The sequence below is a fragment of the Zophobas morio genome, unplaced genomic scaffold, assembly GCF_036711695.1.
Source record: "Zophobas morio isolate AGI-343-1 ecotype UQ-CSIRO unplaced genomic scaffold, CSIRO_AGI_Zmor_V1 ptg000007l, whole genome shotgun sequence".
Taxonomy (NCBI): Eukaryota; Metazoa; Arthropoda; class Insecta; order Coleoptera; family Tenebrionidae; genus Zophobas; species Zophobas morio.
In genome coordinates this window covers 2493803-2511905 of record NW_026972112.1, presented here as the reverse complement: position 1 = coordinate 2511905, position 18103 = coordinate 2493803, and the positions used below count along the sequence as shown (strand labels likewise).

Sequence of the window (18103 nt, the reverse complement as noted above, 5' to 3'; positions counted from 1 at the left end):
AATCATTTATCATGGTACTCGTAATTTAAGACAAATACCTATAACGCTAGTCGAGGCTGTAGACTTGAGAGTGAAATAGAACTAAAATCTGTTTTCTACGAATTGCAATAACCGAATCACAATACCGACGGCCCAGACTTTTTTATTCTCTTGCGCTTAATGAATAAAACACTACATTTTATTTTGATTTTCCAAGTTGAAATAGAAAAGCGAATTACTGCATCCCTTTTAATTATTTTGGTTTCTGACTGATACATAATTTGGAGACAAAAATTGAATTTTTACTTCCCGAGCGTAAGCAAAGGAAGTATTGTAATCGAGTCCGTCGGCCGACTCTCTACTTTTACGTTTTCTCGATCTTTCATGACCCCTAGAAGACGAAGAAATAGGTCTCCCATTTCCGTCTGTCTATCCGTCTGTCCGTCTGTCCGTCTGCCGTCCCGGATTTTTATTAGACAGATAATCTCCGAAAGTACTCGACCGATTGTTGTGAAATTTTGTACTTATATTAAGAATATCATGTAGATGGTGAAACGCTAACCAAAATTTGTCTAATCATCCCCACCACTAATGCGATGACGTCACTTCAAAATTCTACATAGTAAATGGGTTTTCAATTGTATAAAATAACATAGTCCTACACATGTAGTTTACAACTCCGAATCGACTTTTCACCCGAAACGTCCAGATTTTTGGAAAAAAAATCAAAATTATAAAACAACATTTTGAAATTTAATTTTTAATCTGCTAACCAGAATGCTTTGAAATGTTGCAGATGTTTTAAGGCTATAAAGAGCATCATAAATCTTTAGTCAAAAAATATTTGCTTATCCCCTCCAAAAACTTGATGACGTCAGCTCAAAAGTTTGTGGAATAAATCATATCTAAAAGGTACAAAATATGATGAGTTTGTACTTGTGATCTATCACTCCATTCATATTTTTTGGATTTGCATATACAGGGTGACTCAAAAAAATTAATGAATGCGTAAATTTATTTTACTGATTTACTCAGAAACTACAAAACCGAATGCTTTGAAATCTTGCAGATGTTTTAAGGTCATAAAGGGCATAATAAATGTTTAGTCAAAATATATTTGCTTATCCCCTCCAAAAACTTGATGACGTCAGCTCGAAAGTTTGCCGAATAAATCATATCTAAAATGTACAAAATATGATGAGCCTGTACTTGTCATTTATCACTCCATTCATATTTTTTGGATTTGCATATACAGAGTGACTCAAAAAAATTAATGAATGCGTAAATATATTTTATTGATTTAATCAGGAACTACAAAACGGAATGCTCTGACATCTTGCAGATGTTTTAAGGTTATAAAGAGCATAATAAATGTTTAGTCAAAATATATTTGCTTATCCCCTCCAAAAACTTGATGACGTCAGCTCGAAAATTTGCCGAATAAATCATATCTAAAATGTACAAAATATGATCAGTCTGTACTTGTGATCTATCACTCCATTCATATTTTTTGGATTTGCATATACACGGTGATTCAAAAAAACAAATGAAAGCGTAAATTTATTTTACTGATTTACTCAGGAACTACAAAACCGAACGCTTCGAAGTCATGAAGATATTTTAAAATTATCATAAGCATGGTAAATTTTTGATCAAAATGTATTTGGTCGTCCCCCCTAAAAAATTTATGACGTCACCACAAAATTTTGCTGAATAAATCCTATCTAAAATGTACAAAATATGGTGAGTATCTTCTTGTGATTTATCATTCCATTCAAATTTTTTCGATTTGCATATACAGGGTGACTCAAAAAAATTAATGAATGCGTAAATTTATTTTGTTGGTTTAATCAGGAACTACAAAACCGAATGCTTTGAAATCTTGCAGATGTTTTAAGGTTATAAAGAGCATAATAAATTTTTAGTCAAAATATATTTGGTTATCTTCTACAAAAAACTGATGACGTCAGCTCAAAAGTTTGCCGAATAAATCGTATCTAAAATGTACAAAATATGATGAGTCTGTACTTGTGATTTATCATTCCATTCATATTTTTGGATTTGCATATGCAGGGTGACTCAAAAAAATTAATGAATGCGTGAATTTATTTTATCGACTTAATCAGGAATTACAAAACCGAATGCCTTGAAATCTTGGGAATATTTTAAAGTTATTATAAGCATGGTAAACTTTTGTTCAAAATGTATTTGTTCATCCCTCCTAAAAAAATTGATGACGTCACCCTTAAATTTTGCTGAATAAATCCTATCTAAAATGCAAAAAATATGATGAGTTTGTACTTGTGATTTATCATTCCATTCATATTTTTTAGATTTTCTTAAGAGGTGGTTCAAAAAAGTTAATGAAGTCAATTTATTTTATTGATTAAATTAAAGGCAACACTTATTATTAGTATTACACCCCAACCAACCCAATTTGGTGGACACAAAATTTGTTAAAGGAAAAACTCGGTTGAAACATAAGGGTAGCACGCTTATTTACATCGACTTTAACATTACAGACCTGCATTTGTTTTATGCGCTCACTTGGTTCCGCGAATGTGGAATAGACATGTTTATAATCAACCAATTGTGAATTTCACCGTCAAGAATTAAAATAAAACCCAATGTTTTATATAATAAGCGGAAGTCGAAGCAATAAAACCGATGGTCGTTTTGTTTACAGTTTCTCTGTTTGACTCTCACGTATGCTGTTACGCTTGTCATCTTAAATTAAGAATGTTTATACATAAACGATTTTCAGTTGCCCCTCATATTACTAGACAGCGGATTTCTGTCGGGCTACGTCACGATTATAGGGGGGGACGTGCTGGATCGCCGGGTGATAGATAATCACCGAATTTAATCGGTACTAATTCCGTAAATATAATTAACGATTTATTAATCAAACGGCTAAGTAAATGAGAACGGGAATTAACAGCAGAGTGCAACGAAACAGCGTGATTCTAATCTCAAATAAACGAAGTGCAGTCCGCAACCGCAATGAATTCGCATCCCGTACGAGCCGTACCGAGTTTGGCCTTGCCTAGCCCGACAGAAATCCGCTCTCTAGATATTACACACCGGCGCCGTATACGTGAGTAAATTGTTTCGTTATTTTATTGATTATAAGAAATCAATATTCAAAACGACCCAATTCATTTTCCCGAAAATTTGGGAATACAATAATTTTATTCTTAGTATTACACTACATCTATCCCAACTGATATACGTGTCCTTGCAAAAATGTTGATGACGTCATCACAATTTTTTTTTAAATTCCCACTACAAAAATGTAATGAGAAAAAAAAACACAATAGGCATGCAGTCGTCAAGTTTCCGACAGCGAGGGAAGTACTGTCTAAACTCTTTAAACCAATTTTTTTTTTCGCACTAACAAATTGGTTGATTATGATTAGAGAGCGGATTTCTAGGTTTAATGCTTTTTGTGAAAAATGTAAGCACTTCAAAACTTTTTTATATCTGTAACTATGATACAATTTGGAGTCATTTGACACATTTTTTTTATGCTTATTTGCTTTTTTTTTTCAATTTTATGCATATTAAAACTTATATGCTTATTTAATACTGTTTTCGACGAATATGAGTTTTAATGCATATTTTGTTGAAATGCCGGCCTTGTCGGGATGACAAATACTTGTTAGTTAGCCGTATCGTATCGTATGCACTTTACCTGGACTTGACCATTGAAGTACACTTACTCAAGACCCTTTCTGTGAATAGGTTCCGGTCGTTTGGGTAATAAAATTTTATTATAGGATTGGAAAAATACTCCATAGATTTTATGACTTTAAATCCTTACTTCCGTTGATAATGAATTAAAGCTTTTAACCAGATGTTCTTTTTCGGCATTTTGCGGCAAGACCGTTGAAGATTTTCTAGAAAAAAGGATTATTGTACCCAACTACCTAGCTTAAAATTTTTCTAATGGAAACTTTTAAGTAAATGAACAGTTTATTTCACAACCATCCGTTTATCGCATCTGTCGTAGTACAGTGTTATACGTGGTTCTCCCTTGTTATATGTTGAGTTTTTTTGGTAATGTTACTAATATTTTAAAAGATTGCCGAAAGTAAATGTGACGCCGGATGAGTGGATAAGGGATTTTCCAGAATTAAATTTAGAAAACAACAAAATATTCTGCAGAGCTTGTGTGAAAACCGTAAGCCCACTAATTTTTATTTTTATATATTTTCCTTTGTTAATCCTGTATATGTACGTTGTTTTAGATTTAAAGTGATAAAAAATATAACGTGACGCAACATGTCAGAACGACTCTTCATGTAGAAAGGAAGAAAATGTTTGAAGTTTCTAAAATTAAACAGCAGACCACACATGAATCTGTTGCATCTACTTCCACAAAAGATGAGTAGTTTCAGTTTAATTTCGATTTATGTAAAATGATGATCCAGTCCAATATACCTTTAAAAAAATTGGAGAAAGGCCCTCTTCAAGAGTTCCTTGAAAAATAATGCAATCGACATATTCCGGTTGAAAGTACTCTCCGAAAAAATTATGTAGGCCCAGTGTTTCGGCAAGTTTACAACGAAATTAAACATCGCATTGGAGATAATTATTTATGGTTCGCTGTCGATGAAACAACCGATAGTTGTGGAAGATACGTGGCAAGTTTAATTGTTGGAATCTTAAATGAAAATTTCGCTAGTCGAGGGTATGTAGTAAGTTTGAAAATGTTAGATAAAACAAATGGCAATACGATTACCAGATTTGTAAATGACAGTCTTACGTCACTATTTTTGGCAAATGCCGTATCGGCGAATAAAATTTTATTGATGATCTCGGATGCAGCTCATTATATGTTGAAAGCAGGGAATAATCTAAAAATATTGTACCCCAATTTAATTCACTCTACTTGCATTGCCCACGGTTTAAACAGAGTGGCTGAAGGAATACGTTTGCAGTTTCCTACTGTTAATAAATTAGTGGCAAATGGTGAAAAGATTTTTGTTAAAGCCCCACTAAGAGTGCAACATTTTAAGGAAAAATTTCCAAACATACCATTGCCCCCAGAGCCGATTATAACGAGGTGGGGAACATGGTTACAGGCCACATTTTATTATGACAAATATATCAAAGAATTTGAGGAAGTAGTTACGGAGTTTAGCGAAGATTCTTCTTAATCGATTAAAGATTGCATAAATATTTTGGAAAACAAAGATTTGCGACAAGATCTAGCTTTTCTAAGAAGCAATTATCAATTCGTATGTGAGGTAACAGAAAAGTTAGAAAAACCCAACATGTTGTTGGTACATACCATAAACTTAGTGAAAGAACTTAAGCAACAAGGAAACGCAATAAGGGGTGATATTGGTACTAGAGTATCTCAAAAACTTGACGAAGTGTTAAATAAAAATGCAGGTTTCGGTGTTCTTTCCGACGTTGCTCGTGTTTTACAAGGCCAGAAGGTGGAAAATTTGGAGTTAGATTCAACGTTAGTTGCAAAATTCAAATTTGCGCCAACAACGAGTGTGGATGTTGAACGCACATTCTCCAATTTTAAACACATTTTAAATGATCGGCGAAAAAATTTTACAGTGGACAACTTGGAACCTATTACAATCATAAATTGTTTTAAAGAAAACTGAAGTACGTGTGTAAATATAAAGTCTAGGATTATTGTAATAATATTTTATCCAAAGTTCTAAGAAGTGTTCTTTAATTTGTAATATTATGTTTTTAATGCTTTTTTACTTAAAAAAATTTTTTTATGAAAGTGTTATGCTTATTTAATGCTTTTTTGCTTAAAATAAAACTTTTTTATTGAAAATGTTGTGCTTGTTTAAGCGCTTATTCTTAATTTTTTTGTGCTTATAAATCCGCTCTCTAATTATGATTAATCTAATCTAATCTATAAAAATAATATTTATTTACAGCTTCTACAATATATAAAATTGTCCTCAAATGTATTTAGAAAATTATTTTTGTATTCTTGCAACACACATTGTTGAAATGGTTCTCAAATACGTCTTAATATGTGCCATTGTCGTGAATCAAAGCACGCTGCTACAGATATCACCGGTAAGTTATAAAGAAGCTAAGAACACAACTAAAAAGTTCATAGATGTGTAACGTTGTTAACAGAACCGACTACAGTGCATTTTCGTGTATCGACGATAGGAAGAAAAACGTATACAATGAATGCTTTGAAACAAAGTTCTGTGCAAAAAATAACAATTTTGAACTTAAATCACTACCAGAATGTCCGAAAGGTTTCAGTGATGCTGAACAATTTTGCTACACATTAAGCAAGACATCAGTTTTTCCTCCAAATTGTCCATTCAACAACACCTTACCGTTCGATTCTTACAAGCACGTAATTGCTGAAAAAAATCTTGGACCTGTATGGATGCCAGTTCACCGAAACTTGACCAATGGTCTTGGATTCTTACAATGGACGGAACACAGCCGGTTGTATAAGACAGCTTTTGAAGACCCCTTTTTCTTTGAAGGTGGAATAAAGAACAAAAATTGTCTCGTGTACCACAATAGTTCGTACATAATCGGTGTATCGTGCCTTGAAAGTTATCAAGGAGTATGTGCTTACACGAAACTGCACCGGAAGCAAGGTACGTTATGTGAAACTTTTGACAACTGTGTTTCCAGTACATTAAATGCAAAGTCCAGATGTATATGTCTTGAAACATCTACAAACACAACACGTCACAAAGCTGAATTTTTAGAGCCATATCAAAATAACATCTATAAAATCTTAACAAATGAGACCTGTGAGATTGGTCTTGAGAAATTTTCAAATGGAACATTAGTTTGGACTAGGTCAGGACAAGAAATAGATTATAGTTTTTGGTCCCCAGAAGTAGTATTTGTAGATACAAAGTTTTACATAGCTTCCAGTCCCACTGGATGGCTTTTGAGCGAACAACCACTTTCCTGTTCATTTGTAGCAAGAAATTTACCAGAAGAATTTCCAACCGTAATTTTGACACTGACCTACAAGACGGATTTCAACTTCGTCTTAAACATTTATTTTTCGAGTAAAGTAAATTCGAATTTCACTATTTATTGCTTTACGGATGCAGATTCTTCAACCCTGTTATACCGTTATATAAATTTAACTCTGATTTCTCAAAATAATACTCAGGCGGTATATGAGTTTCAACGACTCAATACTGGGTCTGGCAATTACTGGTGTGAGGGTTTCACATATTTTGAAGCAAATGCAATAAGCAGCAACGTACTCTCTTTCCAAAACGATGTATTTATAGGAACTATCCGCCTGAAATATAACGAAAGTATAAATCCTCTTAACCCTGAGATTATCGGTCTCTTAAAAGAACACTTATTAGACACCCATTGCCCTTACCGCCTGATAAAAATAAATGATTTCGACGAAGACAAAAAATATCTGTCTATAAATGTTGGTTTTGAGTGTTCTCCATCAAAAATTCAGAGGTCACTTATCGATATGAATAATGTAAATTTTAAAATCGTTAGTGTACTGGCTGTTGAATATTGTCCTGAAATTGTGGACAACGGTTTGACTTGGCCAGAAACAGCAGCTGGATTTGAAACATATTCGGAAGAGTACTGTTTTAAAATTGACGGATTTCGTTTAGGCAGACTGTGTGTTGAAGACCCCATCAAGGGTGCTTATTGGGCAGAGCTTACAGAAACATGTGAGATACCGGAAAAATCTTCAGTAACGGATAAGTTATTATCATTAATAAGTCTATCAGGAGAAGAAATTGTTTCTCAGCTGCCTGAAATTTTAAATGCTTATACGGAGTTTGTTCCCTTTGATGTATATTTAACCTCAGAATATTTTAACAATCCACAACATATTTTATTTAGTATTGAAGTATTTGGTAATGTAGTAGATAATATTTTAATGATTGACAGCAAAATTTTAATGGAATCGCAGTTAAAATTTCATGCCACCGATATTTGGTTGGAAACAATTTTCAAATATCTTTTTTCGTCTTACGTATATGGAATAGTGTTAGAAACAAATATTATGTTCGCCGTGTTCCAATATTATCATGATATAAATGCTGTAGTTGTTCAAAACATCGAAAATAAACTGCAAGTAATTGAAATTCCTGAAGGCACATCCTTGTACGAAATATTAACTACTGAAAATTTTGAAAGTGGTATTTATGTTGGACCTGAGAATTCTATGGGAGAAGAAACTAGGGTAATTGCAAATTTTTTTAATGCAGGATTTTTTCCTCATGAGCTGAGTGAATACGCGTATGCTATATACCAGTTTGAAGGAACCGAATTTTCAGAGGGTGAATACACGGTTTTTTACAAATTTAAGGAAGATCAATTTACTCAAAATGTAAAATGTGTAGTTTGGGATTCGTCTAGCGCGTGGACTGTAGAAGGTCAATTTGAAATCTACAAATCTTCTTTTACGTGCTCATTTGTGCGGTGGGGAGGTTTAGCTTTGCTTTTAACATCTCCAGATACTGTAACACAAAGTTTAATAGACATACTAACCTCTGATGCCGCTTCTGTTGAAATTATTTCAAGACTTGTCCAAGTAGTCTTTAGATACAACGAATTTAGCTCTACAGACGTTTTTCTTACCGCAGCAATTATTAAAAAATTGAGTGATCAAAAAGTTAATTTAGAATTGTTAACACAAATTGTTAACTATATTCAAAACATTGAAAGAGATAACCTTGTAGAAAGTCAGAAACTTCAAATGGCAACTGACGAAATCTTATACTACACTGATGTGATAATAGAAAACCAAGAATACACGGGCGATGTTTTAATCGTTGAAGACAACTTTATATCGTTGATTTATAAATGCGACGATTTTAGCGGGTTGGTACTTCTTGACAATAACGAAGTCGTAATTTTGAACGGTTCTGTTGACATATCTGTGTTGCTAACATACAAAAATTTAGTCAGTGCGCTAGTTTTGAGTCCAAAATTAAAAGATCAACTGAGTCAAAACTCAAAAATTATAGTTAACATATACTTGAAAGACGTTCTTTTCAACGAAAATAAAAATGTGATTTACGAAACAGTCAGCACTATTTTCGACGTTGTTCTTCCTGAAATTGAGGGAAATTTTTCGGGGCCTATATCGACATTTCACAAAATGGATTCACAAACAATGTATCAAAATGCATGTGTGTACTGGCAGTACAATGTGCCCGAAAATATTCCGGGTTTTTGGAAAAAAGACAATGAAACCAAGGCATCGTCGTCTTTAATTCAGTGTGATTTCTGGCATGCTACGCACTTTGGGTCCGTTTTACTCGGAGCAGATAAAGATAGATATACTGAAACTGAAATGATTTCTCTTCAATGGATTACGAACGTCAATTGCACATTATCTTTAATTGGTTTCATGGGTATAATTCTCACAGCTTTAGTCTGTGAAAATTGGCGACAACAAATAAAAAATAAGGTTTTGTTATATTTTAGTTTGTCCGGTATGTTTCAAATGGTAGCATTTTTGATTGCAGACAATACTGACAAATATTTCGAAAACTATGCTCTTTGTGTTATTTCAGGGGTTTTAGTCCACTATTCTGTTTTGGTTCAGTTTTGTTGGACGTTCTTATTAGCCTTTTTCCAATTCAGAGCCAGTGTACTTAAAAAACGATACAACTTCGAACAACTTATGAAAAAATCAACTATATTTGTAATGACGCTTCCTTTGCTCATTGTTGTAATTGTGTTGGTGATAAACTTTGATTCCTACGCTAAAAGTAAAACGGGAATTTGTTATCCAGCCGATTCTGCTCTTTACTATGGGGTTTGGTGGCCGATTTCTGTCATTCTAACATTTAATTTGACAACTTGTTTCTTTGTATATAATGCAATTCGCACAGAGCATCGAGTTAAGCGCACTGCGCTGCTATTTTTCTTACTTGGCCTTACTTGGATTTTTGGTTTTATTGCAGAAATATCGCTTAGCGTGGTTTTTGTATATTTATTTGATTTCCTAGTAACTTTCCAAGGTGTTATTTTATTTTTAAATTTTGCTAGTCGAGACCTAACACGATCTTTGAAAAATTCGGTAATGAAGTACGTTGTTGTATGCTTTAATATCAAATTTTCGAAAGGTCATAATAACTAGTATATTATTACATATACTTACTAGTTATTACTAATGCTTTAATAGATTTGTAATTTTGCGTTATATTTATCATATTTTTTACTAGTTACTATTTTATCTTAATAACATGTAGTTTAATATTTAAAAATATGAGTATTTTTTTTTTCTAATAACAAAAATACGTTCGCATATGGTGACGAATTTCTTGATAAAAATCACCAATACTTAAAGTCGCGGACAAAACTTAACGACAAAGAAACGTCATTTACGCATTAGTGCACCTTAAACCACTTCTTGTCATGAAGTTTCTTCTGCGACTTTTTGTATTCATCGCAGTGTAACATTTGAATAATCTTAGCGGTTAGAGTGAGTCAAAAATGTTGAGAGTTAGAATGTGTTTTGTTTCAATACAATTTTATTTTATTAGTTAATCATAAGTAGATGACTAGTTAATTAATAAAGTTTGTAGTAATTTTATGATTTAGTTTAAAATAAAAGTGAAAATAAAAGTGTCTAAAATTTGCTAGTTTGATTTATGTACCCTTACTTTATGTTTATTAATTACCAAATATGAACAAGTACAATGAACATTATTATATAAATATTTTATTATACATAGTGATTATAAAAGAACGATATCAAGTTAGTTATGGAAAAACTGTGTTATTGTTACGACAATCTAGAAAACAAAAAAAAAAATTAAATACGATGTGCTTTGGGTCGAAAGCAAGCGTGAACATTATTATTTTATTACATATTTATTTATTTATTTATTTATTTATTTATTCATTTATTTATTTATTTATTTATTTATTTATTTATTTATTTATTTATTTATTTTTGTAATTACTACACCGGTTGATAATTACCAGTATTGTTAATTTTTCCCTGTGAAATGGTACAATAATACCTGTTGGGAATGAAATATTACCTACTGATCCAGAAATAATCGACATTCCGGAGTGTAATAGAATAGGATGTCGTATCTTGTATTAAGTTTAGAATTGTTATTATTAATATTATTTTCTTATCGTGCTCAAATTTTGTTGATTTAAGTGTTGTTTGCTGAAAACAGTTTGAATTGATTAAACTGCAGTCAATAATCATTATTAAATGACTCTCTCAACACTCAAAATATCTCGTAGCCTTGAGAAAGACTTTTTAAAACATGAAAACAACCAAAATAAGAAAACTATGGATTTGAAAAGACAAACACACCGAAAAATAGTGACATGCCTCATCGAACATTGTAAAGAAGTAGAAAACTTCACAATATTTCAAAATAACCTTGAGATCATCAGATTAGGTGTTATTTAGATTAAATAAATAAGTCAAAGCGGATTAAATATTTAATTCGAAGTCAAGTGTAACGTGCGGTTAAGCTGTGAGCGTTAGAATCCAATTTGAATTTTATCACATAATCGATTAAATTAATGACATGATTTATTAAGTGTTTGTGTATTTAGGATTTTGTAAGAATTAACAGGTGGTTTTGCAATTTCTATATTCTTTTAAACGGATAAACAACGCTTCGAATAATGTGCGTATAAAAATAAACGTCTGTAACTCCTACAAGATTTTATTAAAATAAGCTAAATGAACATTTTCAAATGACGAAAGGGTCTTTTTGATGTTAGACACATTTCGTCATGTTTGTATATTTTAAGAGTTTTTACTTTCTGGGCGCAAGTTAAGGAAATATTGTAACACTTTAATATTTTCCCCCCGAAAGTACGCAAAAGTAGTTTCCATCTGGCTGTCATCTCTCCGTCGCCTGTTTGTCGTCTATCTGTTGTCTGCCTGTCGTCTCTCTGTCGTCTGTGGTGTGTCTTTGTTCTGTCTGTCGTCTGTCTTTGTCGATTTTTATTAGACAGATAATCTCCGAAACTATAAATCCTCATTGTTGTCAAATTTTGTGTGTAGTTAGGACTATCATGGGTGACCATTCTTACCAACATGCAACAACGGGATCATTCATTCAACATCTTCAAAATTTACAAAACTCCTACACTTGTTGTTCATGAATTCATGTTGAGTTTTTACCCTAGATGTCTAGATTTTTGGAAACAAAATCGAAATTTTATAACAACATTTTGCAATTTAATTTTAAAACTACAAAACCCATAGCTGTTTATTTTCTTTGAAATGTGTAATACGTAGTAAAAATTACCCGCTGTTTGAAAATTTTAATACCACTGTCGGAGAAGAAACAAAGAGAGACATTTTGATGAAACTTAGCACATCAATGCAATAAAAATTACATTGTTAGAATCAGAAAAAGGTAGGAGAAAAGTTTGAACAGATCTGTAATATGTAGCAAACGATAGAAAAATATGAAAATACAAGAAAAATTGCATTTTACAACCGAATTTTATTCAAAAAAATATATACTTTTAACAGGAATAAATGTGGAATGGAAAACAGTTTATAACAAATTTTTCAAAATTCATTTATCGCTAGAAAATGAAGTAACTGACATAATCGTTATGAAATAATAGATATATAAAATCCATCACTTATCAACTTTGTACGTGATTAATTTAAAATGGATTATGTGGGTTATAAGTACTGAAGATGTACAATAAATTAAATATAAATCTCCAAATTTTAGCACTCGATAGAAAAACAGCTAACAACTTAACTTTAGCTGTTTGGTTTAATCGGATAACATTTTAAATCCTGATAACGAGGTTATTAAGTATAATCAACATTTGACATTTGAAGGCCTTTGATGTTTTAACGCATCGGGAAAAGGAAAACATACAAGTAAATTAATGTGTAGAATAGAATCTGCTAAAAAAACTTAGAAACAAAACTAATATGTGAAAAATTTAAACTGCCCCACATAATTAGAAGACATTTGATGTTATTAGTAAACCCACAGTTTACGTTCGCAAACTTTTACTGCGAAATTTCATTATTTCCAATTTGAAGTGGAATGTTTTCGTTACATATTGTGTATCCGAAACTTGACAGAACGTGTCCAAAACTCCAAAACAACCTACTCTGTTTCACAGCACCAAAATTGCAAACGCTAAAATTTGAAAACTGACACAATTAGTCCCTTTTTCTCTAATTTTAGGCGATAAAAAAGTAGTGTGTTGGGTATGAAAATCTTCTATTTTTTACCAAAATTTTTCAAAAGAAAATATTTGAGTGCGAGGTTAAACGTTTCATTGTGTTCACAAATCACCTGAAATCGTCATGCCAGCTACTAAAACTAACATTTTTTATGGTTGAAATTGTTGAAAACATCAAAGCTGCAAGCTGCAACGAATTGTCACCTTTCGTTAATCTGAGACGATTTAGCACGTTTCACCCATACAAAATACATTTAAGAACTAAGTAAACGCAGATGATTTTGATCGTAGAATTGAACTTACAACAAAAAAAAAATCAATAAAAAAGTGCTATCTGCAAATGAAAAAAATAGTCCCCAACGCAAACGTGAAGAGTCAATGATGAGAACAGTGACCATTATTTTCTCTGACTTTTAAAGTTTTTAAATATTTGTTAGTTAAAAAATTTTTGTAGGTCAGTTGCGCAACAGCAGAGAAAATTGTCGTCACTAAAGACGAAAATTTGAAAACTTAATTTTTTGGTAAGCGAAAACCTACTGACCCTTTTTTAAATCATGTATTTAGAAAAGACCTAAAGCGGCTAATTTCGCCATACAACGAAAAAAATGAGTACTTTATAACAGACAAACTATTCGTTCATTCGCAAAAACATTTGGAATTTAAAAACGGTCGAACAACCTTGTACAAAATTCTCAAGTCGATGGGTTACAAATATAGGGAAGTAATCGGTCGCACCATTTTATGTGAACAAAAACATGTTGTTGCAGCAAAAATTACTTTTCCGACAAAATTCTCCAATTTCAAAATTTTTGGGAGCATTTAACATTCGTGTACCTCGACGAAATTTGGATTTACCAAAACGGTTCAGTGTCACGTCGTCGTTGGGTGCACGAATCAGATTTAAAAAGTAATCCCACCATAATTAACAGTGAAGAATCAAGATTTTACAATTCTACAAGCAGGAAGTCAGTTTGGGTTTTAAGTAGATGGTTGTAACTTTTTATTAAATTCGAAAAACAATGATATATATTATCACAAAAAAATGGACGAGACACTTTTTCAAAATTGGCTGGTTAGTATTTAATTTGAACAAAAATTTTCGAAAAAATAATTGGGGGCTTTAATTAAACCTTTTAGGACATTCACACAAGCGTTATTTGGTAGGCGAGACGTTGAAGGATAGTGGTTATGAAATTCTTAGATTACCCCCATACCATTGTCAATACAATCCGACTAAAATGGCATGGGGGTTTTGTAACAATAACTGCAAGCACATACATTCATATTTTCACCCAAAGATAGGATAGAGAATTTATGGCTTAAGCTTTCTCTGTACTCCAAACATGTGGCAAATTTTTGTTGACTTGAAAAAGTCATTTTGCCATTTTGGAAAAAACATATGGGGAAATATATATTTCACTAGGTGATATATGTTATGTACGTATAATGATTAATGATAATGATCTTGTGGTGTTGTTGTGACTGTGGTTGTGACACAGCATAGATAACAATCAGTAGAGACAGCTCGTGTCGGCGCCTTTGTTCTTTCTGACCCGAATTTTAAGCCGTCATGGATGGTCGTTGCCTAAACTATTCCTAGATGTCGCCACCCAATTTAAAAAGTATCACTTCATTTACAATTTCAAAAATTGATTCGTGTACGCAATTTATTGCAAACTGTCTAGTTTGCTCAAATCGTATAATCGTGAATCGCAATAAGAAAAAAGAAAAGTCCATATTTAATTTATAAACACGATGATTTGTTACAGTTTTTATGTTATTCATAACCACCGTTGTTGTTCGTTTGCGACGACTTTTTAAACAAAAAATGTGTTATGTTTACTATCTTTTCCAAGAATTCCAAACACGAGGGAGAGAATAAGACGCACAACAGGGATCCGGTATGAAAATTCATCGGACAAAGATTTTACCTTTTATTGTGAAAATTACATTTTTACTTTGTTTAAAAAATGTGTTATGTTTACTATCTTTTCCAAGAATTCCAAACACGAGGGAGAGAATAAGACGCACAACAGGGATCCGGTATGAAAATTCATCGGACAAAGATTTTACCTTTTATTGTGAAAATTACATTTTTATACTATTTGTACAATTCTACCGGAAAAGCAGTCTTAAACAAGCAAAACTGGCAAAAATATTGTAACAAAACTGCCAAATTTCAAATATTTTAGACTAAAGTCCCTAGATTACTATGTCACAATATTATACACAAGATGACAACGTTTTTTTTGAAGTGTAGGCTTCATTTTTCTTTAAAAAATAAGTCTCTGGAGACAAAAAATAAAAGCAATAAAAGTAGTCGTAGTCTTGCAATGTGAAACTCATCACTGGTGAAACCTTGTTGACATGGTCAATTAATTTTTAATATTGTTTTTAGTTAGTGTATAAATAGAATGATTAAAATTTGAAATCTTGACTTTATTTTCAGATAAAAGTTTAGGCACCCAAAACACGTAGAATACATTCATATTGTTAGACACTCGTAATTTCTCGTAGTCATAACTGATTATACCAGCAATTATTGTCCTTATTTTCAAAGTTGGCGGTTGTTTATTTGAGCCAAAATGGCGCCTATTCGCGTTACTTTAGTAATCTAGGGACTTTATTTTAGACGTCAGTTGGGCGCCCTCATTCGGTCATAATGCGAACGACCACCAACGAAAACGGGTCACGAAAAACGGCGAGCCGTCTCTACTGATTGATATCTATGCTGTGGTTGTGATGTTGATATAGGCAACACAACACGCACGTACTACCTCCTCTCGCCTCCGGGTAGGCAACTCAATATGCGCGCCGGATACCACACGCAAACCGGATTTCTTTTTATCAATATCAATAAAGGGATTATTTTTTCTTTGGTTGGAAATGTGGCTACGTATTACATTACCATGATACAAATAAACGAAAATCAGTACCAGAAGTGCGGTTAGAAAATTTATTACACTGGAATTCTACTTTACAATGACAATTTATTGTAAGCTTGGGGTAACTCAACATTTTCGTGAAACAGAAACTTAGTCAAACAGATAAAATAACGATTTTTTATTTGATCTATAAACGTCAATAATAATATTTGCAGAAGTAAACTAAATCTAATATCAGAAGTGCAAATATATACACTTTTATCAAATTTGATTCGCTACTAAAATAAATAACAAATACGATTTGTAACTACACGCATTTAGAAGAATTATGATTTTGCTGAGTTTTCGAATTTGTTGTATCCCCAATTAAAAGAAATACACGTGTGTTTTATGGAGCCCATTTTCCGAATTACACCACTTTTCAAATTATAACCAATCAACAAATTAATCTTCATATTTACCTTTCTATTTGACCTTTCATTAGCTGATCGAAAAACTGGAAACGTTGTTCTTCAATAATAATTTCACTCTGACGCGATAAGTTGTCCATTAAAAATATCAAATTCATCAAACCCTTCTTTCTAAATTTATTCAGGTTATATAGATCTGTCTTTATTCATGTTAAAATCGTTTGGCTTTTCAGTCTGACTACTAATGAACACATTCAAAGAAAAATATTCGAAAACATTTCCAAAATTCTGTTCATATTTTGGACTTTGAATCAAGTAGTTCGTCCTGTTGTGGCGATTTTCAAATCCTCTTTTTGGGATATCAATAAATGGACAACGTTGATCACCAATTTTGGACTTATTGACAGGAAACTGCAAATCCATGACCAACAAAAATCGATTTTCCAAAACTGACTTTCGTTTCGGGATAAAAAACGTGGTGGTCGCAGTTTGGACCGTATTTCAATTATATGCTGATTCAGTGTTTTTGGAAATGTCAATTTTGGAAACCTTTTGGTTTGGTGATGATTATTATCGGGGATTTTTGATGGTTGTGTTCATGAATACTTTGGTTAAGTGTTTCAAGGAACGATATGAATCCTTGAATGCGAAATTACTAAAACAATGTAAAAATTTTACTGACCGAGAGTTTAGACAAGTGCTAGAGATATATCGTCTTCTGGGCTAAACTCTTCAAAACATTTTTATAGGGAATTTACTGCCGCAGGGTGTTTTAATATTAATAAGGGCATCATTTTCTGTATATTGGCAAATGTTACTACATACTACATCACTATACAACTTAACGAGAGTCAATCTTAGAAAACCAAAAAAAAAAACACAATATAGCAATTGCTTGTAATTGTAACATGGTCTATAATCTTTTAATAATAAAAAATAAACAAAAATAAGGAAGTTTTTATATTCCAGAAACAACTTGAAATAGACTCGATACTTTAGATTAAATCAATCAAACAATCGACATTCTTTCGAGAAGAACATTTTTAAGTAGTTCCTTATTATTGTTTTTATATTTACGTTATAATTACATATTTACTTAAAGTTATCTCTTATCAGGAACCGACAATCTGTTAGCGTTATCTATCCTTTACTGATGTCGTTTATCTTGTTTCAACTTAACAATATATATGCAGTACACCTATATTCGTACCTTTTAGCTCAGAACAAACACAGTGAAGTGGTGTTAAAATGATAGTTAGTCTAGCAAGAACACAACAACAGTAAGTAGATTTTACCTAACACTATAATGTTCTCATATGTTCTCCAGATGACGTACCAAAGCGACACAGATTCTACTCCAAGTTCTGTGCCAAGTTCTCCTCTTTATTCTACAGTGAATCAAATAACTCGAAAGTTATCTGTCTACAGATATTGATTTTAGACATTCATAAAACGTAGCGGTACTACCGATAAGGGTAAAGATTACGAACATCTTTACTTAGTAAATCTGCTTCTAAAACTGATTCAAGATGACAATGTCATCGACTTTCACCTGTCTTCCAACGATAGTCAATATGGAGCTTTCGACGACGTTGTCATCGAAATCAAATATTCTGATAAAGAAGAAACCGAAATCTACACCATTCAACATAAACATGTCAACAACGA

General features: G+C 32.3%; 1 protein-coding gene across 1 annotated transcript; it reads left to right on the top strand.

Moving 5' to 3' along the window:
- The first annotated feature begins 5962 nt into the window (after nucleotides 1-5962).
- On the top strand, nucleotides 5963-16091 carry LOC135124469 (uncharacterized). Its single transcript, XM_064049537.1, has 6 exons — nucleotides 5963-6039; nucleotides 6083-10029; nucleotides 13908-14047; nucleotides 14305-14394; nucleotides 15773-15841; nucleotides 15895-16091. The coding sequence occupies exons 1-6, from the start codon at nucleotides 5971-5973 to the stop codon at nucleotides 16089-16091; spliced, it is 4512 nt and encodes a 1503-aa protein (XP_063905607.1). The 5' UTR covers nucleotides 5963-5970.
- The last annotated feature ends 2012 nt before the right edge of the window (nucleotides 16092-18103 follow it).

Bases quoted from the DNA above. Each gene is read 5' to 3' on its own strand.
- LOC135124469 (XM_064049537.1), top strand. From the start codon at position 5,971: ATGGTTCTCAAATACGTCTTAATATGTGCCATTGTCGTGAATCAAAGC. The intron at 14,048-14,304 runs GTAATCCCACCA...GTTATTTGGTAG, and splicing joins GCACGAATCAGATTTAAAAA to GCGAGACGTTGAAGGATAGT. The intron at 14,395-15,772 runs GTAACAATAACT...ACTTTATTTTAG, and splicing joins TAAAATGGCATGGGGGTTTT to ACGTCAGTTGGGCGCCCTCA.